General features: G+C 45.3%; 1 protein-coding gene across 2 annotated transcripts; it reads right to left on the bottom strand.

Moving 5' to 3' along the window:
• Positions 1-7954: 7954 nt before the first annotated feature.
• Positions 7955-24015, bottom strand: LOC136963372 (butyrophilin subfamily 3 member A2-like). 2 transcript variants are annotated; one of them, XM_067257485.1, is made up of 10 exons: positions 23858-24015; positions 23263-23625; positions 22879-23160; positions 22520-22648; positions 20264-20287; positions 19862-19882; positions 12989-13003; positions 12457-12477; positions 11972-11992; positions 7955-8715 (listed from the first exon to the last, which is right to left on the bottom strand). In XM_067257485.1, exons 1-10 carry the CDS (start codon positions 24012-24014, stop codon positions 8180-8182), a joined length of 1569 nt encoding a protein of 522 aa, XP_067113586.1. In that variant the 5' UTR covers position 24015; the 3' UTR covers positions 7955-8179. The 2 variants fall into 2 exon arrangements, with proteins under 2 accessions (XP_067113586.1, XP_067113595.1); XM_067257494.1 differs by lacking the exons at positions 11972-11992; positions 12457-12477.
• Between the last annotated feature and the right edge of the window lie 3243 nt (positions 24016-27258).

The raw sequence follows: 27258 nt of genomic DNA, 5'->3' as shown, positions 1-27258 counted from the left end.
CCATTAAACCCATTAAAATCCTTCACTCTCTACTAGATACAGTTATTCATGTGAGTGTCCAACCAAATGTTCCAACGGTTCAGCTGTGTCTCTTGACCATACCCTGGTCCTCCATTCAGGAGGATTGTAGGTCTGAGCGTTCAACTAGAATCATCCTCACTTCCTACCTGACCTGAACATGATCCCTGGAGGGACTTACCTCTGCTTTCTCCTGGTCTGAATTCACAAACACAACGTCAAGTCAAGCAGGCATTGTCCTTCGTGCTGAAGAAGAAATCTGTTGATGCTGTTTGTGCTGCTTCCAGGAGTGTCTCTGGAACATTATAGTTACAGGTTCAGTACAAGAACACAGGTCAAAGTCTGGTCATATAGACGCTATCATTCATTATAGTAGCACGTACACTGAACAGTACAATAAAACAGGTCAGAGTCCAGTGATATAGACCCCATCATGAGAGCAGTTAACCCTTCAGGTAGGAGGGCCCTGGGTGTACTGTCACATCAGAACATCAGACACAAGTGAAGTTACAGACCTACGACTAACTGAAGAAACACAATATCCCTGAGACAAGATCTTTATTGATGCAGAGTTGTTGGTCTGGATATCTACAGGACTTCAGGTCCCAGAATCCACCTCTCCACTGCCCTTGTTACCTGAGATCACAGTGACTTCACAATGCCCTGGTGGCAACACACTCTAGAATGTTGAATCATTAACAGCATGAACATCATAAAGCAGATTATTACACTCTGACCAGAAGTTCTGCTCTCCTGTATAAACCCTGCCCTATCTCCCCTGTCCCCTATAGACCTGCTGTACCTGGACTGACCCTCACCTGTCTCTGACCACCACACTCCTATAGACCTGCTGTACCTGGACTGACCCTCACCTGTCTCTGACCACCACGCTCCTATAGACCTGCTGTACCTGGACTGACCCTCACCTGTTCCTGACCACCACGCTCCTATAGACCTGCTGGACCTGCACTGACCCTCACCTTAGCCGTTGTCAGAGCGAGGAGTGAGCTTGTTAAACAGTGATTGTAAAAAGGTCGAGATTATTATGCAGAGATGGAGAGAGTAATGGACAGAGAGACAGAGGGAGCGAGAGAGGCAGGTGTGTGTAGTGTGTATTATGCAGAGAGATGGAGAGACAGAGGGAAACATCAGACAAGTCTAACTCTGCAATATCGACATTGGATTACATTCTATTATTTAACACATTATCACTTTCAACAACCTTAACTCAAGAGACATAATGAACAGTGTAATCTTATCTAAAGCATCTTTACTACCTTCTCTGAAACTGCTCTCTCTGTCCTTACATGTTCTGTAAGAACACCCAGTTCAGTAGACATCTGTACTATAGACAATGATTAACAGGAATCACCAAGGATCTGTACTGTACATTTGTAATCAAAATCACCTTCAGTACCATGAAACACTAACTACTGACAAACAAATATTACCATTAAACCCATTAAAATCCTTCACTCTCTACTAGATACAGTTATTCATGTGAGTGTCCAACCACATGTTCCAACGGTTCAGCTGTGTCTCTTGACCACCCTGGTCCTCCATTCAGGAGGATTGTAGGTCTGAGCGTTCAACTAGAATCATCCTCACTTCCTACCTGACCTGAACATGATCCCTGGAGGGACTTACCTCTGCTTTCTCCTGGTCTGAATTCACAAACACAACGTCAAGTCAAGCAGGCATTGTCCTTCGTGCTGAAGAAGAAATCTGTTGATGCTGTTTGTGCTGCTTCCAGGAGTGTCTCTGGAACATTATAGTTACAGGTTCAGTACAAGAACACAGGTCAAAGTCTGTTCATATAGACGCTATCATTCATTATAGTAGCAGGTACACTGAACAGTACAATAAAACAGGTCAGAGTCCAGTGATATAGACCCCATCATGAGAGCTGTTAACCCTTCAGGTAGGAGGGCCCTGGGTGTACTGTCACATCAGAACATCAGACACAAGTGAAGTTACAGACCTACGACTAACTGGAGAAAGACAATATCCCTGAGAAAATATATTTTATAGATGCAGAGTTGTTGGTCTGGATATCTACAGGACTTCAGGTCCCAGAATCCACCTCTCCACTGCCCTTGTTACCTGAGATCACAGTGACTTCACAATGCCCTGGTGGCAACACACTCTAGAATGTTGAATCATTAACAGCATGAACATCATAAAGCAGATTATTACACTCTGACCAGAAGTTCTTCTCTCCTATGTAAACCCTGCCCTATCTCCTCTGTCCCCTATAGACCTGCTGTACCTGGACTGACCCTCACCTGTCCCTGACCATGATTCTGGATTAGCCCTTGGTACATCTGAACCTGTGTTCTGAATCAAAGATCTGCACTTGTGTTTCTCCTGGTCTCTCTGTCCTGTTACAACCAAGAGTCTTCATGACCAGGAATATCTACACCCTTGTCTCTTGGGCTGAATCTATTTCACTTTATTAACCTTCTGTTGTAAACCCTCCCCAGATAACTGCTGTGTGCTGATTCAGCAGCACTGGAATGAGAGCAGTGTTGTCATGGCTGTGTGCTGGAGGTCACATGTAAATGGGTCCAATAACAGCAGTCTCAGACAGGGTTAGGGTTAGAAAGGGAGGGCCGTAGTGTCTTACAGATCTCCTCCACTCCCTCACCACGGAGGATGGCTACCGAAGTCTCCACTCCTCTGGTGGAATGAGCCTGAATGCCAGGAGACACAGGACATCCCACACCCTCATCCATGATATGGAGCATTGTGGAGCCAGTGAGAGAGGCTTTGTGGCGACAAAGTATCCCAACTCTTGATCCACCACAGCAGATCAGTAACTGAGGGGAAGATCTGATAGATGCACAGCATGTCAAGTAGTGTAGGGGGTTTAATATTGGCCAAACAACCAAAACAAATTCCCCTTTTATGACCTTTATGATAATTGTCAGGCTATTTCTCTGAAATGCAGAGGCTCTCAGAATGAAACCTAAACTGTTCTACCTTTTGACCCTGCACATGATAAACGAGTCATGGGATGAGCAAAGGTGTTTTATTGTTACAAATTCTTTTTTTTACCTGCACCCTCTACCTTCTGCCCCCTGTTGGCTAATTCAGGAGATTGATTGACTTTATTGTCCACAAGGGCACAGTGCCCGTGATGCAGTTGGTGATTAAGATGTCGGTGAGGCAAACACACAAATTCCTGGAACTGTAGATAGATAGGACACAGTGCCTGTGATAAGGTCGGTGACACACACTGATTCCTGGAATTATATATAGGGCACAGTGCCTGTGATGCAGTCGGTAAGTAAGATGTCAGTGACACACAGATTTCTGGAATGATAGATAGATATTGCAGTGCCTGTGATGCAGTCGGTAAGTAAGATGTCAGTGACACACAGATTTCTGGAATGATAGATAGATAGTGCAGTGCCTGTGATGCAGTCGGTGAGTAAGATGTCAGTGACACACAGATTTCTGGAATGATAGATAGATAGTGCAGTGCCTGTGATGCAGTCGGTAAGTAAGATGTCAGTGACACACAGATTTCTGGAATGATAGATAGACAGTGCAGTGCCTGTGATGCAGTCGGTGAGTAAGATGTCAGTGACACACAGATTTCTGGAATGATAGATAGATAGTGCAGTGCCTGTGATGCAGCAGGTGAGTAAGATGTCAGTGACACACAGATTTCTGGACTGATAGATAGATAGTGCAGTGCCTGTGATGCAGTCGGTGAGTAAGATGTCAGTGACACACAGATTTCTGGAATGATAGATAGATAGTGCAGTGCCTGTGATGCAGTCGGTAAGTAAGATGTCAGTGACACACAGATTTCTGGACTGATAGATAGATAGTGCAGTGCCTGTGATGCAGTCGGTGAGTAAGATGTCAGTGACACACAGATTTCTGGAATGATAGATAGATAGTGCAGTGCCTGTGATGCAGCAGGTAAGTAAGATGTTAGTGACACACAGATGTCTGGAATGATAGATAGATAGTGCAGTGCCTGTGATGCAGTCGGTGAGTAAGATGTCAGTGACACACAGATGTCTGGAATGATAGATAGATAGTGCAGTGCCTGTGATGCAGGTGGTGAGTAAGATGTCAGTGACACACAGATTTCTGGAATGATAGATAGATAGTGCAGTGCCTGTGATGCAGCAGGTGAGTAAGATGTCAGTGACACACAGATTTCTGGATGATAGATAGTGCAGTGCCTGTGATGCAGTCGGTGAGTAAGATGTCAGTGACACACAGATGTCTGGAATGATAGATAGTGCAGTGCTTGTGATGCAGCAGGTGAGTAAGATGTCAGTGACACACAGATTTCTAGATGATAGATAGTGCAGTGCCTGTGATGCAGTCGGTGAGTAAGATGTCAGTGACACACAGATGTCTGGAATGATAGATAGATAGTGCAGTGCCTGTGATGCAGTCGGTAAGTAAGATGTCAGTGACACACAGATGTCTGGAATGATAGATAGATAGTGCAGTGCCTGTGATGCAGTCGGTAAGTAAGATGTCAGTGACACACAGATGTCTGGAATGATAGATAGTGCAGTGCAGTGCCTGTGATGCAGTCGGGGATGACAGTTTTTCTCAGTGGCTTTGGTACCTACATTTCTCCGATCACAATGAACAGATTTCCAATGCTCTGGTACATTAATGCGAATGATTATGTAGCCTACAATTGTCTGCTGTTTCCTACATTATCAATTGCTTATGTCATGTTGATCCAAATGTATCATACAGCTTTTTTGTTAAATAATATTACCTCCACAAACATCTAGACATTTAGTTAATTACATAAGAAAATACATGCGCAATGGTTGAGCGAGTTGTCATAACTGTAGATCTAATTCACCATACAGCGCTGCATATACAGTTCTGTCTGAGGGGCGTTTGCTATTTTGACATTGGCATTTGTGTTTTTTTACTTTGTGCTATGAGGTGCAATAAAATAGTATTGTATTTTCTGTACAAAGCATTGGAAACCAAATCCTTGTTGTTGTCTATATATAGGTTAAACCGTAGTGAGAGTAGTCTACTCAGCAGCAACTGTATGCTATGTAACCTTCCAGAATTTGGCATCTATAATTTGGTTGTCTTTATTTTCAATAATTTATTCCCAAAAATTTACTTGGAGAATAAATAAATGGAGAATAATATGGTGTAATGGCATAATACATCCATTCAAGACGTTAGAACTCAAACCATTCTCAGAAATGTAGACTATCTCTTAAAATGAAACTAAAACCGCAGTGGATCACATGCGTGTGCTCTGTACAGTCAGTAAGTCATGAGAGGACCTCCGTCCCAGGTGGGCTCTTCACCGTGCCTCCGGCTTGGGAGAGCATCCTTCCACTGAGGGAGAGGCCTCGTCCATCCACCCCCAACGGTGGTTCGTCCCCGTGACATCAGGTCTGCTCCTTTGGCTCCTCATGGCCCCCCTCTGGACACAGCAGCTCCTGGACCAGAGCCCGCTGAGCCACTGCACACACACACACACACACACTGCACACACACACACACACACACATACAGTACACCGTTCCATCACCAGACATCCTGTCTCTAGTTCTGGTCTGGATGATGTCTGTGTTGTTTGTTCACTCCCTTCCTCTCACTCAATCGCTCAGGTCCCAATTCGCCGTCTGATTGGACCTGGGAGGGGACCGGAATGGACCAATCAACTGCCACTATCCCAACCATCAGCACGACCTGCCTCCCATAAAAGCTGCACCTTTCTTCAGCACCAGGAGAGGGAACTGATCCATGATGTGGAAAGAGCTGTTTGTATGAGGACTGTGTTTTGTGTTGACTTTGTTTGTACTTGGTAGGAAAATGGCCATAGTTTCTTTTAGTTTTTATGCGAGGAGATCATTTTATACACTCCAGGAAATCACCCACACATAATCATAAGTAAACAGAAACACATCTTGTCACTGCATATCTGTTCCTGTTTCCAGTCTGGCTGTTTGATCAGTCCTGTGTGTTCTGTCAGCACTTCTTATCAATGTCACAGTGTTTCTGTCTCCTAAACACGTCACATCTGTGCTTACTGGGCTTATCTAGCTCAATCTGGTTTCTGGGTCACAGATCTTAGGGAGGGAGGGTGGGGGGAGAGAGTAGGGAGGGAGGGTGGGGGGAGAGAGGGTGGGGGGGAGGGTGGGGGGAGAGAGGGTGGGGGGGCAGGTCAAGGGAGAGAGGGGATCACACTAGACACACACACAGTGTATATTCAAGTGGGTAATACTGTCATATTACTGGTCCTAAATGTAGTGTTTCCAGTGTGTGTGTCTATAGGGCCACTGGGTCACCAACAAACACACAGCATGTCTTCTATCATCCTGTATAAAACATCTTTATTTCTCCTTATTTAGTCACTAAGATCTGTGACCCCTAATCTGTGTTTGGTCTTGTTTACCTGAGGACATTTCAGACAGTTTGTGTACAGTCACAATGCTGCTCTCACCAGCAGACACCAAACAGCTCAACTCTCCGTCTCTGTTCTCGTAGCAACGGCCACCGGGTCATAGTATGTGGTTGCCAAGGCGGCGGTGGTCTCAGTAGAGGAGTGGGTGTCCTTACTTCCTGTTTCCAGGTCATGGGTGGTGCTGACGGCTCGTGTGTCTCCCTCTCTCGTCTCCCCCCGTCGTACCTCCCTCTCCAGGCTGGAGGCTCTTGGCTTTGGGGGGCAAGCAGGGGGAATTGAACCTCCAGGGCCGGGGCAGGGAGCGCAGTCTCTGGTACTGGAGCTTGGCTCTGGCCGGAGGGGGGGAGGGATGGGGACCAGGAGAGAGAGGGGGAGCAGACGGTGGGCTGGGACACAGGCTGGGGGGGCCAGAGAGGGGGAGGGCCGAGGCTGGACTGGCTGCCTGACTCGGCCTGACCCGGCTGGGGCTTGGGGGGCAGCAGCTCCACCTGTGAGAGGGGGTGGAGGAGGACGCAGGAGGGAGGCTGTGGGGGTGCTGGCTGCAGGAGCACAAGGCCCCCCTGGACTCCTGTTCCCCTCTGTCCCTCGCTCTCCCCTTCCCTTCCCCACGGCTCTGAGAGCCCAGTCCTCCACTCCCTCCCCCTGACCTCCACCCTACTCCTGACCTCTATCCTCCCCCTGACCTCCACCCTCCCCCTGACCTCCCCCTGACCTCCACCCTACTCCTGACCTCCACCCTCCCCCTGGCCTCCACCCTACTCCTGACCTCCACCCTCCCCCTGACCTCCACCCTCCCCCTGACCTCCACCCTCCCCCTGACCTCCACCCTACTCCTGACCTCCACCCTCCCCCTGACCTCCACCCTCCCCCTGACCTCCACCCTACTTCTGACCTCCCCCTGACCTCCACCCTCCCCCTGACCTCCACCCTACTCCTGACCTCCACCCTCCCCCTGACCTCCCCCCTCCCCCTGACCTCCACCCTACTTCTGACCTCCCCCTGACCTCCACCCTCCCCCTGACCTCCACCCTACTCCTGACCTCCACCCTACTCCTGACCTCCACCCTCCCCCTGACCTCCACCCTCCCCCTGACCTCCACCCTACTCCTGACCTCCACCCTCCCCCTGACCTCCACCCTCCCCCTGACCTCCACCCTACTCCTGGCCCTGATGCCCAGAAATGTCCCCCTGTGCCACCCCAACCCTCCACTCCACTAACCAGTAGGGAATCATCTCAGGATGTTGATGCTGCCCCCTTTCTCCCTACAGGTGGACGTAGCAAACACACCAGACTAGGTGGGGAGAGAGTAGATAAGGAGGGGGGGTCAAGGGAGAGAGGGGATCACACTAGACACACACACAGTGTATATTCAAGTGGGTAATAATGTCATATTACTGGTCTTAAATGTAGTGTTTACAGTGTGTGTGTGTGTGTGTGTGTGTGTGTGTGTGTGTGTGTGTGTGTGTCTATAGGGCCACTGGGTCACCAACAAACACACAGCATGTCTTCTATCATCCTGTATAAAACACATTTATTTCTCCTTATTTATTCAGTATGACACTATTTAGTTTGTCACATTCAGTGGAACTGAGATCAAAGACAAGATTGTTGTTTGTCAACAATTAAAACAAAACAAACATTCTACACACACCAATATTTACAAACACTCTGGGATATCAATTCCATCAGTTCAATCTTCAATGACATCTATGTGAGCACAGTGTGTGAGTGTGTGTGGGCTATTCTACCTGACACAGGGACACTGAGGAGTCAAAGTCATAAACCCAGAACCCAGGATAGAGGGGCTCAGTGAATGTGCTGTGGAATGTGTGCAGGTGGGTCAGTGTGTCAGAGGAGACTGTGTAGAAGGACAGAGTGCCGGCCGGCCAGTCCAGATACACTCCTACTCTGTGGGAGCTGGAGGGGGGGGCAGGTATGTCAGTGCTCTTCTTATTGTGCCTGGCAGAGTAACTGTCATCATCACAGTACAGACTCCAGGACTTGTTATTGTATCCAAGCTTACAGTCATGACCCTCTCCTCTCCTGCTGATTCCTTTATATGTCACTGCTATAGAAACCTTTCCTCTACTCCACTCTGCCTCCCAGTAACAGCGCCCAGACAGACCCTCTCTACACAGCACCTGTGGACGGTAGTCAAATCTCTCTGGGTGATCAGGATACGGCTGCTTCTCTCTTTTCATCACCTTTCTGTTCTCCTCAGACAGAGAGAGTTCTCTGTGTGCTGTGTTTGGGTCCAGTGTGAGCTTACAGGCATCTGATGGGGGAGACCAAGACACAATATAATACTCATCATCATTCACATTAGAATGTCTCTCTCTCTCTCTCTCTGTTCCAACCTCTCTACCCTGCTCTGTCCCTCCCTCCATTCCTCTCTTCCACTCTCCCTCTCTTCCTTTCATTCTCTCTCATTCTGTTCTCCCTCCATCATCCCTCATCTCTTTACCCCTGATATGCCCCCATCACTCCATCTTTGTATCCTCCTCCTGTTCCCTTCACATGTTGGGGGATGGAGGAGGCAGGGGAGGGGTAGAGAGGAGAAGAGAGATGGAGAGACGAAAGGAGGAGGGGAGATGAGAAGGGAGGGAGGAGTGGAGGAATGGAGTACAGGAGAGGAATGGAGGAGGAGGCGAGGGAAAGGGAGGAGATAAGGGAAGTTGATTAGAAAGGAGACGGGGAGGGAGGAGGAGAGAAGAGGGGAGGGGGGAGGAGAAGAGAGGAGAAGAAAGGAGGAGAATGGAGAAGAGATGAGAAGGGAGGGAGGGAGGGAGAGAGAGAGAGAGAGAGAGAGAGAGAGAGAGAGAGAGAGAGAGAGAGAGGGAGAGAGAGAGAGAGAGAGAGAGAGAGAGAGAGAGAGAGAGAGAGAGAGAGAGAGAGAGAGGGAGGATAGGGAAAACACACACTTCCACACACACAATCAGCGACTGGAGCTTAGAGCAGACACTGGGAGAGGGAGAGGAGAACAAAGGTAAGGAGGGGGTGAAAGGTGGTGAGGAAAAGAGAAGAGGGGCAGTCAGGTGGAGGAGAGCAGAGGAGAGGGAGGAGGGGAAGAGGGGAGGAGAGGGAGGAGATGGAGGAGAGGGAGGAGCAGGGAGGAAGAGATTAGAGAAAAGGAGGATCTGTATGAGAGGCCGTCTAGGGCGAAACTCCTGAAAAACTTGCTCCTCCACATGCACTCATCACTTGTGCTACCCCATGAAACACTCATACACATGCACCCATCACTTGTGCTACCCCATGAAACACTCATACACATGCACTCATCACTTGTGCTACCCCATGAAACACTCATACACATGCACTCATCACTTGTGCTACCCCATGAAACACTCATACACATGCACTCATCACTTGTGCTACCCCATGAAACACTCATACACATGCACTCATCAGTTGTTCTTTAGCACTGTTGTACTGATATCATGCCAGTACATCTAGAATTAACACATTTCATTTGTAATGTATTCATTTAGAAGAGAGAGAGGTGGGGGAGAGAGAGAGAGAAGGGAGGGGAGAGAAAGAGAAGGGAGGGGAGAGAGACAGAAGGTGGGAGAGGAGACGATTTTCAGTGCCCCTGGAAGTTTTCGCACAGATCGATTTCTAGGGAGTTTCAAGTTTTCAAGTTTTTTATTGTCAGGTGCATAGGACGATCCATTCATGGTTTTTCCTAAATATTTAATCAATAATCAATCCAGTATTGAAATTACATTGGTAAAAGCTAGTTTCAAGCTATTTTGTCATTGCTATTTCAGTTAAATGGCTGCTTCGTGATCAGCGATTTGTCTTTCAAGGTTGCGATTCTCTTTTCTTTCAGCAAGTCTCGCAGAAACTCGTACTGCCTACTCGTGGGTGGGGGAGAGGGAAGGTAGGAGAGAGAAAAAGACAAGGGGGGAGAGAAGACAACCTTCCGGTTGTTTCAGGATACCTTCCGGTTTTAATGCGGCCGAAAATCTGTTCATTGTAAAGGACAGAGCCTACTTTCTGCTAAATTATTCAGCACGTTTGCAAAACACACTAGAAACGCAGAGTCTGAATGGTTTCAATTCATAAGCCTGATGAATATTTACGCTGATAGGGCCAACACGAAGACATGCAAAACTGCGTGTTACGCTAGGCTATAGCCTAATATGAAACCAAAATGCACAATAGAATTATTGTCATTTGGTAGGTAATTAGGCTAAATATAAAGTAGGCTATACCTATGCTATGAATATACTTAATCTTATGTATACTATAGCCTACTTAATCTTATTCAGATTTTGATGAATTACAGAAAACAAATAGGCACTCGCCTACGAGTCTCTGCGACATCTGCTGAGTTAATAGAGGATCGAGCGATCCTTGAAAGACAGAAAGAAATAGCTGACCTGCGAAGTACCAATTTAACAAAAAAATAGGAGCAAAACTCTTTGAAATGAAGTTTTCCTACTGTGATTTTATAACTGGATGATGAATTATTTCGGAAAAGTCGTGAAAAGAGGGTTCTGGAATTTGATCGAGTGCAAAGATGTCTTTCTTATGGAAGTTTAGACTCTTTATTCAAATGGTAATGCATTTTTCAAATGGCAATTCAACGTGCAAAGTGACAATGCAATCCGCAATTCAAATGGTAAAGCTGTTGTCAAATGGCAATTCAATGTGCAAATGACAATGCAATCCGCAATTCAGTTTGTATTATTATGAATTAAAAAAATTATGAACCCTTATTGCATTGCATTTAATATTGACAAGGTTTTTTCGACTCTTTATTCAAATGAAAATGCATTTGTCAAAATGGCAATGTGTAAAGAGGCAATGCAATCCGCAAGTCAAATGGGAAAGCTACGGTGGCCCTGAAGTGCAAATCACACCCACTAACATGAGTGCATCCCCCAAATGAAAACACTCTCCCCAAATACGAGTGAACTCCCCTCAAATAGGATGACTTGCTCACCTCCCCCCAATACAAGGACACGCTCCCCCAAATGGGAAACAACATTACATTAATTAAAAAACACTTGCTACATGCTTCGATAGCCAAACAAATGTCCTGGTGCACGTAACTCTGTCAGGCTATTGCATTTTGTACTTCTGTCGATACATTTCTTGTTAGTTACTGCATCCATTCAGCGACGAAGTGTTGTACCTACCCTTTCCGTTTTGAGTTAATGTAATGTGTTTTTGAGTTAATGTAATGTCGTTTCTTGTCTATATAAGTCTATGGGTCAGACCAGAAATACAGATATGAAGAGATACAGCAGTACATCACTGTTCGTCATGCGTTGTAACAGCCATGTACAGTACATGTGACAACCTCTTCAACTCTGTATGACATCAATATATCAAGGTCTTTATCAGTGTTCTAATAACAGCTGAACAAGAGGAGACATTCCTGAACATGCTCCTGTCCTGACAGTGCAGTTAAATCCACTCTGCAGGAATCCTTCTGACAGTTCCACCACGCTGCACTGCTCTTCTACCATGACAGTTGTGCTTCAACATCATAACATAGTGATAAACTGGATATCACTTACCATTGTCTTTCTTAAGATCACCTGTAAATGAAGTGAGATGACAGACAGTGAGAATCAGACATATGAACACCAGAATCTGAACTTGGATCTATAGCGACCAGCTGAACCAGCACCCTACCATTACCCACTCTCCCCTCGAGTGACTGTTCATCAGAAGTCTTTTGTTAACAGTTGTAATTTAACACCACTTTACATCTTACCTTAAGACCACTCTGCAGTAGAAACTGATGTATAATCTGAGTTGACAATGAGTCAGTTGGTGTTTTAAATGTACATTATTATCTCATAAGAACAAACACTGACCATGTCAAAACATTAGCCTTTTAAGAACATGTTAACCTTTCTACACAGGCTCCTGTCCTGCCAGTGCAGTTAAATCCACTCTGCAGGAATCCTTCTGACAGTTCCACCACGCTGCACTGCTCTTCTACCATGACAGTTGTGCTTCAACATCATAACATAGTGATAAACAGGATATTACTTACCAATCTTAAAATAAAGCATTTCTGTAAATGAAGTGAGATGAGAGGCAGAACATCAGACATATGAACACCAGAATCTGAACAAGAACTTGGATCTATAGTGACCAGCTGCAAGGGCACCCTGCCACTACCTACTCTCCCTCTGATGATGACACTAAACACTCTTGACCCTAGTCCTCAGTCAAGAACTACCAGTGTGAACACTAGGGGGCAGCACATCACAGAGATATGAATGGAAAGACTGGACATTGTAAATAAGGCTTTTGGCCCCTTTGTGGTCAGACCAGAGATACTGATATGAAGAGATACAGCAGTACATCACTGTTCTTCATGCTTTGTAACAACCATGTACATGTGACAACCTCTTCAACAGCTGAACAAGAGGAGACATTCCTGAACATGCTCCTGTCCTGACAGTGCAGTTAAATCCACTCTGCAGGAATCCTTCTGACAGTTCCACCACGCTGCACTGCTCTTCTACCATGACAGTTGTGTTTCAACATCATAACATAGTGATAAACTGGATATCACTTACCCTTTATGAGCCGACCTGTAAATGAATTGAGATGAGAGACAGTGAGAATCAGACATATGAACACCAGAACCTGAACAAGAACTTGGATCTATAGCGACCAGCTGAACCAGCACGCTACTGTAGCTGGTGTGTGGTGAAACTCACTCCTCAAGTATGTAACAGGCTAGCCTGGCTCTGCCCTCCTACGTACTTCCGCTCAATTTGGATTTTGCTTCTGTACTAGGTCTGGGATTTCAGTGCATCAGTCGGATTTCAGAAACACATTTTTTGTAGGTCCAATCAGCGAACAGAGGGAGTGGTTGAGAACGATGACGTAGATGTTGTGCACTAGTTTGAGTTGTAGTTCAGTAATGGCGGCGGAGAAAGATGCGAGCGAAGCTATTCTGCGGTTGTGGCAACGCTGCCGAATATCTATAAGTTAAAGACGGAGCAAGAACAATCCTTGCTGAGTTTTGTTGGTGGTCATGATGTGGTGGAGTTTGATTTTCCAGCTATGGCAGTTAGCTCCGTGGTGAAGGAGTTAGCTAAGGCGAACGCTAGCGATTGGTTATGGCAGATCAGAGTGGCTCTTGGCAGATCCACTAGTTTTAAACTTCAACAGAGTACCCGCCTTCAAGGAAGTTAACGCTTGTCAATGGAGCGATCCCAGACCCTCTGTACAAATGAAATGTACGAGGGTCTGGTTAGGACCAGGCTAGTAACAGGCCACCCACGTCAACGAATTGCTAGCTTTTCGTTGGCGTAGTTGGTAGTGGTGGCGCTTGGGAAGTCAGAGGTGGTAGGTTCGACTCCTGGTCGGAGCGGACAGTTGCCCGTATACCTCTGACGGAGCTTGCAAGACCACATCTGTTACACTACCACTACCTACTCTCCCTCTAATGACGACACTACACAGTCCTGACCCAAGTCCTCAGTCAAAAACTACCAGTGTGAACAGTAGAGGCAGCACAGCACAGATATATGAATGGAAAGACTGGAGATTGTAAATAAGGCTTTCGGTCCCATTTGTGGTCAGACCAGACCCCCGCCCCTCGGCTTGAGGCAACGGCCCCGGTGGATGTAGGTGGTATTGCATTTCCGATTTGCTACCGGACTCGTCCGGTCGTTTTTATTCTATTAAAGGGGTCATTGATTGCAGAACCGAATTTACCTTGTCACAGTTGAATAACGACAGTTCAGGGGGTAAAATGGACATACAGTGAACCTCAAAGTCCATTGACACCTCTTTCCTATGCAAATCTCACAATTAAAAAAATGTGTTCCAGGCTGTACAGGGAATGCTGACACTTTTAATTAGGGATGGGCGAACGATGCCTTGTGAAGCTTTGGTGGTTTCTTCCGGATTGTGCCGGCCCAAAGAGCCGAACTATCGGCGCATTGAAAATGAACAGCTTCATATAGCAGCCAGTTAAACTGGCTGAATGAGGCATAGTGGTTGTCTCCAACGGTAGACTACCCTACGTTATTTAATATTTTAATCAAGGCTACATGTGTTCATTTTTATCTGATATTAGTGCTCACACATTAAAATGTTGTGATACATCTGTAGGCCGTTAGAATTATGTCCTTTTCTCACAGTAAAAGTTAAAGAATATCATCCGAGATTCCCTGCACTGGGGCGTGAACTCGTAGCCTGGTCCTAACCAGACTCTCGTACATTTCATTTGTACAGAGAGTCTGGCCTCGCTCCATTGACAAGTGTTGACTTCCTTGTAGGCGGGTACTCTGTTAAAGTTTAAAACTATTGGATCTGCCCAGAGCCACTCTGATCTGCCATAACCAATCGCTAGCGTTCGCCTTAGCCAATTTTCACCACTACTGTAACAGAGCTAGCTGCCGTAGCTGGAAAATCAAACTGTTCCCGAACCCCGTGGGGAGGAGGGCCACAACATCATGGCCACCAACAAAACTCAGCAAAACTTGTTCTTGCTCCGGCTTTAGCTGTTGGATATTCGGCAGTGTTGCCACAACGGACCGAATGGCTTTGCTCGCATCTTTCTCCGCCGCCATTACGGAACTACAACACAAACTAGCGCACGACATCAACGTCATCGTTCTCAGCCACTCCCTCTGTTCGCTTATTGGACAGGTAGAAAATCAACCTGGAGAATCTGACTTACGTACCTCATGACCAGACCTATGTACAGAAGCAAATACATTTGAGCGGAAGTACGTAGGAGGGCAGAGCCAGGCTAGCGAACTCGGGTATCCAGACTCTCATTATCAATACGTTGTCGTACAACGCTTTAACCAGCTACACCACCGAAAAAGCCGTTACCTGTCGATGGGGGTGGACGGACTTTATACGATACGGTTTTTATGTAAATTAAACTAGATTACACTGATTTTTTCTTATTCTTAACATTTGTGATATGTAAGCCTATTGTGAACTGGGGGGATTTTATTTTTACTAATTATTATTACTGTTGACAATTTTGACGAATCATCAACATTTGTTTTCTGGGCACTGTATAGACCTACCTAGTCCTATCATGTTACGTGTCATTTCAATAAAATAACAACACTCAAGTGCACGGATTTATAATTATTACAATGCGGATTTGGCTAAATAATAATGACTGATGGAAGAAACTCGAGCGATGCCTGGTGCTGCTTCTCTGGCAATGTGAGATTTGTCTTTAACAAGAAGCGGTGGCTTCGTTCCTTCTATGGCTCTGGTTCAAAAGAGCGGCAAAACTTTGAACCAGTTTGTGACGTTTGAAGCATTGAACGTCACATATCACGTGGTTTCATAATTTGACACAAGCTCCAAAACAATTTTTCTAAACTGTGCGTATTGGTTTTGCGACACAAGCATCGATGCGTCAGTGCCATACGTCCCATACCTACTTTTAATAATTTTCCCAAGAAACCAGACACTCGACGGGCATGGCTGATGTTTTTCTATGAGAAGATCCCTGTGAAGTTTGACACTCATTTATTCATTTGCTCGAACCATTTTACCAAAGACAGTTTTGAATGAATGGACAATTTAAAGAAGGATTTGCTAAGCCGCTGTTGCCAAACAGAGGTGCTGTTCCAACCGTATGCTCATCACAAACGCAAACTGTAAGTATGATTTTGTCGCTAACAGTTAGCCTATTAGCAATGCTAACGTCTCCTGTATCTAGCATAGGTAGAATGCTAAATACGTTTCTAAACACATCAACATACCTTACTTAGCAAATGGCTAGCTAGACTAGCTGTAGTCGGCATTAGAAGGGAAGCTTCCGAAAAAATAGCCAGAAAACGAATAGCAGTCTAGCCTATTGCTAACGCCTGTCTAGATTAGCTATCTATTTGAAAGAACTGGAGAAAGGCAGGTGCTAGATACAGGATACGTTAGCATTGCAAATAACTGTTATCGACAAAATCATACTGCTTGCGGTTGTGATGAACATAAGGTCGGAACGCACCTCTTCAGCAACAGCCTTATAGCAAATCCTGCTTTACATTGTCCCAGGTTTTCAAAACAGTCCTTGGTGAAATGGTTCGCGCAAATGTGTCGAGTGTCGAACTGCACAGGGATCTTCTACGCTACAACAAACATCAGCCATGCCCGTCTAGTCAATGTTAGCTAGACTCTAGCTCATCTGCTTTGTATTAACGCTGATTTGCAAGGAATGCAAGAATAGCTAGATAGCGAAAACACCTAGACTGTAGGCATGTAAACTAGTTTAGCTTGCTAACGCAAGAGCATAGGTAGAATGTGTGATGAATTAGCAGTTTATTTGCAATGGGGCTAACGTTATTTCATGTTCCTGACTGTTTCATTCAAATAAATAACCTGTGTTGTCATGTAAATCTACAATTCAAGATGCATGTTTGTCCAGATCTATTTTTCAGCAAGATAGCTAGAGCTAACTCAGTAACTGAAGCTGAGTTGAATCACTATAGTTTGTTTGCTAAGCTGTAGTGCTAACGTTACCCACCTAAGGCGATCCTGTTTGCTTCGACAACATTTACATTTAGTCATTTAGCAGACGCTCTCCAAGGACACAACGTCAGTTGGCATGACCGGGAATCGAACTGGCAACCTTCGGATTAATAGCCCGACTCCCTCACCGCTCAGCCAACTGACTCCCTGAACAACAGAAGTGGAAACAACTAACGCAGACATCCCAAGTCTCCCGGGAGGTCCGGGAGTCTCCCACATTTCAATAGCGGCTCCCTGACGCCGGCAAATGCTGTACAATCTCCCGGAAATCGGGGATTTTGTATTTCGAGCGAGCGAGAGACTGTCGAACTGTAATTTCTGGTAGAGATAGGTGCATATCGCGCGTCCTGATTGCGTCTGGAGGTACATTTCCTCCCGGAAATGAGTGTGCAGGTTGGGATGTCTGCTAACGTAATCATTTCAAATGATCTAGTCAATCTGTTGAAAACAGTGTTGTGTAGACACAATAGATTTATTTGTACGTTTTGATTTCAAGTCTCCACCTTCATGTTTCAGTGAGTGTTGGTCGTGTTGCGTCTTTGCTCCGCAGCTTAACTCGTTGTAAACCAACCAATCAGCGCGCAGCTCATCTATATATTCATGAGCATACCATAAAAGGAGAAAACCTAGCGTTTTTTTCCCGGGAAAATTTCACTGGATGTATCAGGGGGCATAGAACAGCACCCGGGCCATTTTCAGCCCAACCAATGTTACATACCCTATTCGGAGACCTTAACCCTTGTTATCTTTGGGTCATTCTGACCCATCAGTCATTGTGACCCACCGTCGTATTGCGACAACTTTACCGCATACAAAAACAAAGTGAAGCAGTTTCTTTTAACCGTTGGGCTGTCTCAGACCCCCCACATTGCGAAGGTTAAAAGAAAATTATTTTTATTAGTTTTTGTATTGGGTAAAATTGGGTAAACACAACGATGGTTCGTTATGAACCTTTGGGTCATGTGACCCGAAGGCAGCACAAGGGTTAAGGAACAGTGTGAAATACCCCAAAAACCGAGTCAATCACCCCTTTAATTCCAGTCAACATATCTAAAACTATCTCCTCCAATATTTTTGTTTCATTCTCGAACCTGGCTCATACTACTAGCTTTTTCATAGAATAATTTTTCAAGATTTTTGCTAAGTTTGAAACAAATCCGAAATAGGTAAACTAGCACCCCATTTATTTGCTTATGTCAAGAAAAGTTGCCTGGAAACGTGCTCGCGGATAAGAACAGCGGACAAGCACAAAAGGGAACATCAGCAAATCGCTGATTTACCTGAGCTGAATGATAACAAGGACTTGATAATCTACAGTTGCCTGCCTTTTATTGTAGCACGTTTTACAAATGGTTGCACAGATACATGACGGTTGTTTGTAGAGTTTATTTCCGTTATTTTAAAGAAGATTTAACCATTTTGTAATGAACGCTATATGCTCATACCGCTCCGTTGGGCTGTGAGTATGGGGCGTGTTTCAACCGAACCCTGAAAAAAAAAGCCTCTTCGCTCAATTGGATAGACCTACAACCAATCAGAGCAACGTAGTATGTTAACTTCAACCGAATCCCGTAGGAAGGACGGAAAAAACATATTTTCCATCGACAAATTCCTTGATCGCCTTTCTCTGTTCCTCTTTCAAAATTAATGCGCTGTCGATGTCTTCTAAAACAGACTCGATGGCAGAATCTACACATCTCAGCTCTCCAGCGGCAGCCATGTTTGTTGAAAACTAATTCAATCCAAGCGCTCTTTGACGTGGTTGATTACGTTACTGTTGATCATCTGTCCATCATCGTATAAAGCCCGCCCTGACAATTTGATTGGTCCGAACAGCTCTTGTTCGGACATACTTTTTCCCCAACCTAGCTACCCCAGACCCAACTTCCCGACCAAAACATTTTGTGGGCGGGGATAAGTTCGGCTGGCACCCAGGCTATATGCTCATGGCATGACAAAGTAATTATAGGCTAATATAATTAGTTATAATATTGTGGCATGTTACGGTGTCATTATAGATTGTTGACATGTTATTCTGGAGCAAAGACGAAGATGAATAAATCATGTCTGATAACCACAATATTGTTATGGTCGTTATATGTTAGAACTTTATGTCAGTTAAAACCACAAAGATGGCATTAACAATAAGCTATTAATAGTAAGCAACACTCATCATCATTAAAATAGTAACATAGGTATAGGCTTAATTTAGCTTTCTTTGCCGAGCTAGAACAACGACGGAGCCAGATATTCAAGTTTCTTTAATCCGACACAATACTTAAGCAGTCAAACCAAAAACACGAAGCAAAAAGAACAACATATAGGCTATTTGGTGAGTCTGAGTCGTATGTGGAACGTATGTTCCATCTAAAATAGTAATATTTCTAAAAACCAAGTGAAAGGAATACTACAGTACTAATAGCATTGATTTTTGTAAAGTTCACATGTATCTGCTTCTTGATTGGACTTGGACAAGCTCGCGACTGGTTGTCGCAAAGTATGACGTGTACAGCTAGTTGCAAGCATGCACGAGTTTCGGAGCTAGGAACAAGCTTCTGCGAAAGACCGGACTAGTCGGTCTGGAAAGATGGCGCGGTCCATTTTTCGCACTGTTGCTTGCCTCACTGCGCCACTGAGCACTTTTCATAGAAATGAATGGGGACGCCATCTTGGAAGAAATCTAGCTGTGTCTATTAATATATAAGTCTATGGGTCAGACCAGAGATACTGATATGAAGAGATACAGCAGTACATCACTGTTCTTCATGTGTTGTAACAACCATGTACATGTGACAACCTCTTCAACTCTGTATGACATCAAGATATCAAGGTCTTTATCAGTGTTCAGTGATCAGTTCCACCACGCTGCACTGCTCTTCTACCATGACAGTTGTGCTTCAACATCATAACATAGTGATAAACTGGATATCACTTACCATTGTCTTTCTTAAGATCACCTGTAAATGAAGTGAGATGACAGTGAGAATCAGACATATGAACACCAGAATCTGAACTTGGATCTATAGCGACCAGCTGAACCAGCACCCTACCATTACCCACTCTCCCCTCGAGTGACTGTTCATCAGAAGTCTTTTGTTAACAGTTGTAATTTAACACCACTTTACATTTTACCTTAAGACCACTCTGCAGTAGAAACTTATGTATAATCTGAGTTTACAATGAGTTAGCTGGTGTTTTAAATGTACATTATTATCTCATAAGAACATACACTGACCATCTCAAAACATGAGCCTTTTAAGAACATGTTAACCTTTCTATATATGCTCCTGTCCTGACAGTGAAGTCACTTCCCTCTGCAGACTAATGCTGGTTATTACCTTCCTGGGCCTTGAAACGCTTCCCTGCAAAGGAAACACAGAGGTGTGAACACAATAGCTGATCACATATAGAACATGACTCTCTAGAGGTCAGATATACAACATGACTCTGTAGTGGTCAGATATACAACATGACTCTGTAGAGGTCGGATATACAACATGACTCTGTAGAGGTCGGATATACAACATGACTCTGTAGAGGTCAGATATAGAACATGACTCTGTAGAGGTCGGATATACAACATGACTCTGTAGAGGTCAGATATAGAACATGACTCTGTAGAGGTCAGATATAGAACATGACTCTGTAGAGGTCGGATATACAACATGACTCTGTAGAGGTCGGATATACAACATGACTCTGTAGAGGTCAGATATAGAACATGACTCTGTAGAGGTCAGATATAGAACATGACTCTGTAGAGGTCAGATATACAACATGACTCTGTAGAGGTCAGATATAGAACATGACTCTGTAGAGGTCAGATATACAACATGACTCTGTAGAGGTCAGATATACAACATGACTCTGTAGAGGTCAGATATAGAACATGACTCTGTAGAGGTCAGATATACAACATGACTCTGTAGAGGTCAGATATAGAACATGACTCTGTAGAGGTCAGATATACAACATGACTCTGTAGAGGTCAGATATCCTCTTCAGAATCCTGTTAAATTTGCCTGAAAACGCCTAAACAGCATACCCAAAGTAAATTGGAAGCTGTTCTTGAACCATTTGGAGTACATGCATGTAAATGATCTCTTTTGAAAGCTGACACTCTGAAGTTATGTCCCCTGTTGTCAGGACCCCTGTCAGTCCTACTAGTGTTGAGTAATAGAAGCTTGAACACAAGGAAAGTGAAAATTTCTATTTCCGTCTAGATTTTGTTTTGAAAACAGAGGCCTGAAGAGGCCTAGAGGTGGTAGGTATTAGCTGGAAGACTAAATTGGACCACAGGTTGAAGCCTTACCCAATTCAAATCAAAAGTCAAACATAATACCACAATATATTCATATTTGACACATGTTTTTATAAGAGTACATCCATTCATTTTCTAAAAGGGCCTTTTGGAGACTCCAAAATGACCCTTTCTAACCAAGGTCAAATACTCAGGATAAAAGGTATTATTTTTCATAATTGTTATCTCTAATGAAAGGTGGTACTTAGAACTATCATATATAATAGCTAAATCCCTAATTAGTATTACTGAAACACAAAAATTGAAGCATGAACACATTGGAGTGCTTTATCTGATTCCCAGGATTGGCGCACAAAGAAAACTGATTGCGCAATACCATATTGCGCAATCGACTTTTATTTTGACGGCTCCACAGACACATACAAATGAGGTATTGGCATTTTCAGCTAGCTTTCAGCTACAAGGCTAACGAGCTCATTTCAGAGCCAGTCGAAGCCAGTTCGAGAAATTTGTTTAGAAAGAGTGTGGGGGGGGGGGGGGGGGGCAAGACGCACAGACCTAATTGGTTTTAGAGGGCTGTCAACGGGGCATGGAAGCTCCTATTGGGTCAAACAAGGTGTCAATCAAAAGGGGAGGGTTCAACGGACATTTTGATCCCTCCATATCGTAAATTCTCAGTTTCTAACCGGAGGAATGTGCACTTTTATGTGAACAAGTTGTTTCTTCCGTCGGCTAACTTGCATAATGAAACAAAGGATAATGGCTATTCATGAACGTAAAACATTGTATTTGGAGAATTACTTTACATGGTTAGATACTTTGAACCCTTGGGAATGTACGCAGATCAAGTTTTGATGTGTTGTTTGCATACCTGGACGACACAGAACCTTTGAGGGTAAGTAGAGACGTTTGGCTTTGTAAACATCACCAAAGTGGTGACTGGACAAAGACGTTGACTAAACTTGTTGTTGTGACTCGATCTTGAAATGGTTTACATATCTACAAGCACAAGAATCGTAGCTTTCCAATGATGTATAACATGTGTAGCGTCTAAAAAATATATTTGTTAGAATTTAGTGCGTCGTAACTGAGGAAGGGGGGGGCAGCATTTTTGTAACGCGGGCGATACAGGAACGTCAACAGGATATACAACATGACTCTGTAGAGGTCGGATATACAACATGACTCTGTAGAGGTCAGATCAAATAAAGAACATGAATCCACTCATGGATCATCTACACGTAAGACTTGTACAAGATTTGACTAATGACATGACTATGAAGAATAATTGAATGGAACATGTCTGTCAATCTCTTATTCATCCATCATTTACCTTTATCTCTATGTCTCTTCACCAGCACACAGATGGCCACAGCTAATCCCACGACAGAGACGCCAAACACCACAGCCAACACCCCAGCCAAGGACCATATCCAAGAGTGATTTTGATAGAACAGCTCACCTGAAACATGCATGTTTAAAGCAGTGCTATTATTTTACAATTGTTTATACCTAGTGCTGCAATGTCTGTCTATCACTATGTATATATTGGTTGTGTATAATATTGTCCTTTTTGTTGTTGTGTTTGTGTGATGTTGTTGTCCTTCCTCTCTTATTCACTAGTAGAAATTCCCACGTTCCCAGAAAATCCCAAACCTTTTTCAGAGGAAGATGTGAGGCTGAATAACTCACCAGGAACATGAATCCTTGCCGTCTCCTCTCTCTTCATGTATTTCTGTTTCACTCTACAGTTAAAGAGGTTTCTATGCGTCTTCTGAACAGTGACCCTCAGTCTGAGTGCGTAGAGTCCCTCAGAGTCTCTGGTCGTCTCTGGAGGATCAGCAGAGAGGGGAACTCCTTTACTGTCCCACCACACCATCTCTGGTTCAGGGTACCAGCCTTGTGTTTCACACACCAGAACCATCCCTGCCCCTCTGTGCCCCTCGATGGAGACCACTGGCTGAGATCCTACAGCTACAAACACACAGATACAGATTCAATCATGTTATTAGAAGGATGGCCTTGGTTTAGGCACAATAGCAAGTAAAAAGAACTAGACTTGAAAACGAAATTCACCTTTAACATGGACTTCAATGTTGGAATCATCATACCATTCCAAGGTAGGTGACCCAACAAAACATTTGTAAGTTCCTTCATCAGTGCCTCTAACCCAGAGCAGCTTCAAGGAGGTGTTGCCTGTCTTCAGTTCCTCTTTAAACAGAGCTGTTCTGGTCCTGAAGGAGGGATTCTGATTTTCATTGTCATCTCTGCCCTCTTTGTAAAGATGGACGTTGCGTTGGTATCTGTCTGCTGAGAGTTTCAACCACTCCACCGTCCAGCCCTCAGCACTGATGCTGGGGTCGACGTAGCACGGCAGAACTAGACTTTCACCAGCCACAGCAGTGATGTGATGAACTGGAGTAATGACCTTATGAGTAACTGAAGAGAAGAGAACAGATAAAGAGTGAATCTCAGTGGACATACATCCTCTCTCCTCAACTTGCTCTGGTCTGATGGAGGCCTGCAATGTAGTTGATCTGCATCACTTTCAACTGTTACTATCAGTCCTACTGTTAACTATTACTATGACCATTATAGTGTACCTAAGAGACAAAACTTTACAGATAGCTAGATGGTAAAATACACAACTCCATGACAGTGTTTTGTTTACCGCAGTCTGCTGTGTGGAGCAGTAGGAGAATCCTGAACACACAGCCAGACAGGGTCAGCATCATTCCTGAGGACAACATCCTGAACACACAGTCAGGCAGGGTCAGCATCATTCCTGAGGACAACATCCTGAACACACAGCCAGACAGGGTCAGCATCATTCCTGAGGACAACATCCAGAACACACAGTCAGACAGGGTCAGCATCATTCCTGAGGACAACATCCTGAACACACAGTCAGGCAGGGTCAGCATCATTCCTGAGGACAACATCCTGAACACACAGCCAGACAGGGTCAGCATCACTCCTGAGGACAACATCCTGAACACACAGTCAGGCAGGGTCAGCATCACTCCTGAGGACAACATCCTGAACACACAGTCAGGCAGGGTCAGCATCATTCCTGAGGACAACATCCAGAACACACAGTCAGACAGGGTCAGCATCACTCCTGAGGACAACATCCTGAACACACAGTCAGGCAGGGTCAGCATCACTCCTGAGGACAACATCCTGAACACACAGTCAGGCAGGGTCAGCATCATTCCTGAGGACAACATCCAGAACACACAGTCAGACAGGGTCAGCATCACTCCTGAGGACAACATCCTGAACACACAGTCAGGCAGGGTCAGCATCATTCCTGAGGACAACATCCAGAACACACAGTCAGACAGGGTCAGCATCATTCCTGAGGACAACATCCTGAACACACAGTCAGACAGGGTCAGCATCATTCCTGAGGACAACATCCTGAACACACAGTCAGGCAGGGTCAGCATCACTCCTGAGGACAACATCCTGAACACACAGTCAGGCAGGGTCAGCATCATTCCTGAGGACAACATCCTGAACACACAGCCAGACAGGGTCAGCATCACTCCTGAGGACAACATCCTGAACACACAGTCAGGCAGGGTCAGCATCACTCCTGAGGACAACATCCTGAACACACAGTCAGGCAGGGTCAGCATCATTCCTGAGGACAACATCCAGAACACACAGTCAGACAGGGTCAGCATCACTCCTGAGGACAACATCCAGAACACACAGCCAGGCAGGGTCAGCATCATTCCTGAGGACAACATCCAGAACACACAGCCAGGCAGGGTCAGCATCATTCCTGAGGACAACATCCAGAACACACAGTCAGACAGGGTCAGCATCATTCCTGAGGACAACATCCAGAGTGGAGCACTCGCTCAAATATATTTTTCATAAACTGTCATGGTCAATACGTCCAGGGATGGGCAAAGATACATCAAAATGTATTTAAAAATAAAATACCAAATACCTTAATTGTAAGTGTATCAAAATAAACTACAAAATAGGGAGTCAGGTGGCTGAGCGGTGAGGGAATCGGGCTAGTAATCCGAAGGTTGCCAGTTCGATTCCCGGTCATGCCAACTGACGTTGTGTCCTTGGGCAAGGCACTTCACCCTACTTGCCTCGGGGGAATGTCCCTGTACTTGCTGTAAGTCGCTCTGGATAAGAGCGTCTGCTAAATGACTAAATGTAAATGTAAATGTACAAAATACAGCAGCCACAACCAGTGCCGGTCCTAGCACATCTGGCGCCTTAGGCAAGATTTATCACCCCCCCCCCCCCCCCCCCCCCCCCGGGAGCACTTGGGAATTTGCCGCTCCCCTCTTCATCAGAATCAGAATGGGTTTTTACTCGCCATGAAAGTTTGCACAGACAATGAATTTACTTTGACCGGAAGGAACCGACTGAGGCAGCCATTATCGGCGGCTGCCTATGTCGCCTATGCCTAGGACCGGTCCTGGCCACAACATGTATCAACATAAACTACTGTATTTTATCTAACCCTATTTTAAAAATACTAAAAATACTTTTACAAGGGAGCAGTAAATACCTTGACAAACCTATCTACCGGCCTATTTGATCTATTGCTTCACCGGTACACTAATTCAGTTGATTAAGTAGACAACGTTTGATAGCAACAGCTTTTCTCTGCTTACAAGTCATGCAGTGAATCTGACATATGCACTCAGTTGACAAATCAAATATCCCTGTGATGACCCAGATGAAGGTTAATTTTAAAGTAACAAACAGTTTACTGTTTAACCCTTGTGCTGCCTTCGGATGATTGTGACCCCCTATCGTGTTGCGACAACTTTACCTGATACAAAAATAAAATGAAGCATTTTCTTTTAACCTTTGCGCTGTCTCAGGGTCATGTGACCCCCCTGCCGTGTCAGTGCAACCTTTCCTAATACAACAACGTAGATGTGTAGGGGAGGGAATGTGAAGGGGGGGGGGGGGGGTATATCACGTTATATCACTAGTTACCACTAGAAGGAACCCTTGCACTGTATTCGGGTCGTTGTGACCCACAGCCATGTTGTGACAACTTTACCAAATACAAAACCCAAAGATGCTGCCACATCGGTAGAACTGGCCTCACCGGTCTCTGCCAGTAAGAGGAAGGTGAAGAAGGACTGTAAAACGTTTACCGTTTGTCGCGGGTGTAAGAGGGATGTCTGCAGAGCCTGTTCGCAAGTATACTGGCCCACATGCCCCACTGCCCTACATGCCCCATTGCCCCACATGCCCCACTGCCCCACCTGCCCCACATGCCCCACATACCCCACATGCCCCATTGCCCCACATGCCCCACTGCCCCACATACCCCACATGCCCCACTGCCCCACCTGCCCCACATGCCCCACCTGCCCCACTGCCCCACATACCCCACATGCCCCACTGCCCCACATACCCCACATGCCCCACCTGCCCCACATGCCCCACATGCCCCACTGCCCCACATACCCCACATGCCCCACTGCCCCACCTGCCCCACATGCCCCACCTGCCCCACATGCCCCACCTGCCCCACATACCCCACATGCCCCACTGCCCCACATACCCCACATGCCCCACCTGCCCCACATGCCCCACCTGCCCCACTGCCCCACATACCCCACATGCCCCACTGCCCCACATGCCCCACTGCCCCACATGCCCCACCTGCCCCACATACCCCACATACCCCACTGCCCCACATGCCCCACCGAGCAGGGCTTCGGCCAAGGGGGGGGTCACGTTGACCCTGGACGACACGGTGTGTGTACAGAAGACAACAACTGAGTTAAGTGAAAAAGAGGGGTTTGAAGAGGGGTCAGACAGTGCTACCACAGAATTGTCCGTTGGCAAAAGAACATTTCAGAGGTACGGGGCTACATTTTGGAAAGGAGTCAGGGTTCAGTTTAAACGGTATGTGTCCTGGGATCAATTATACTGGTAAAATAGATTCATTTTTAAACATGCACTCTCTAATTCATCACAACAACAGCATTATTTATTGGAGTGTCACTAATTTGGTTTGCTTCATAGATTATAAGGTGAACAACACAACTAGATCTCTTCTTTCTAACCCAC

The sequence above is a fragment of the Osmerus mordax genome, chromosome 2 (assembly GCF_038355195.1).
Source record: "Osmerus mordax isolate fOsmMor3 chromosome 2, fOsmMor3.pri, whole genome shotgun sequence".
Lineage (NCBI taxonomy): Eukaryota > Metazoa > Chordata > Actinopteri > Osmeriformes > Osmeridae > Osmerus > Osmerus mordax.
This window is presented reverse-complemented; position numbering and strand designations above follow the sequence as displayed.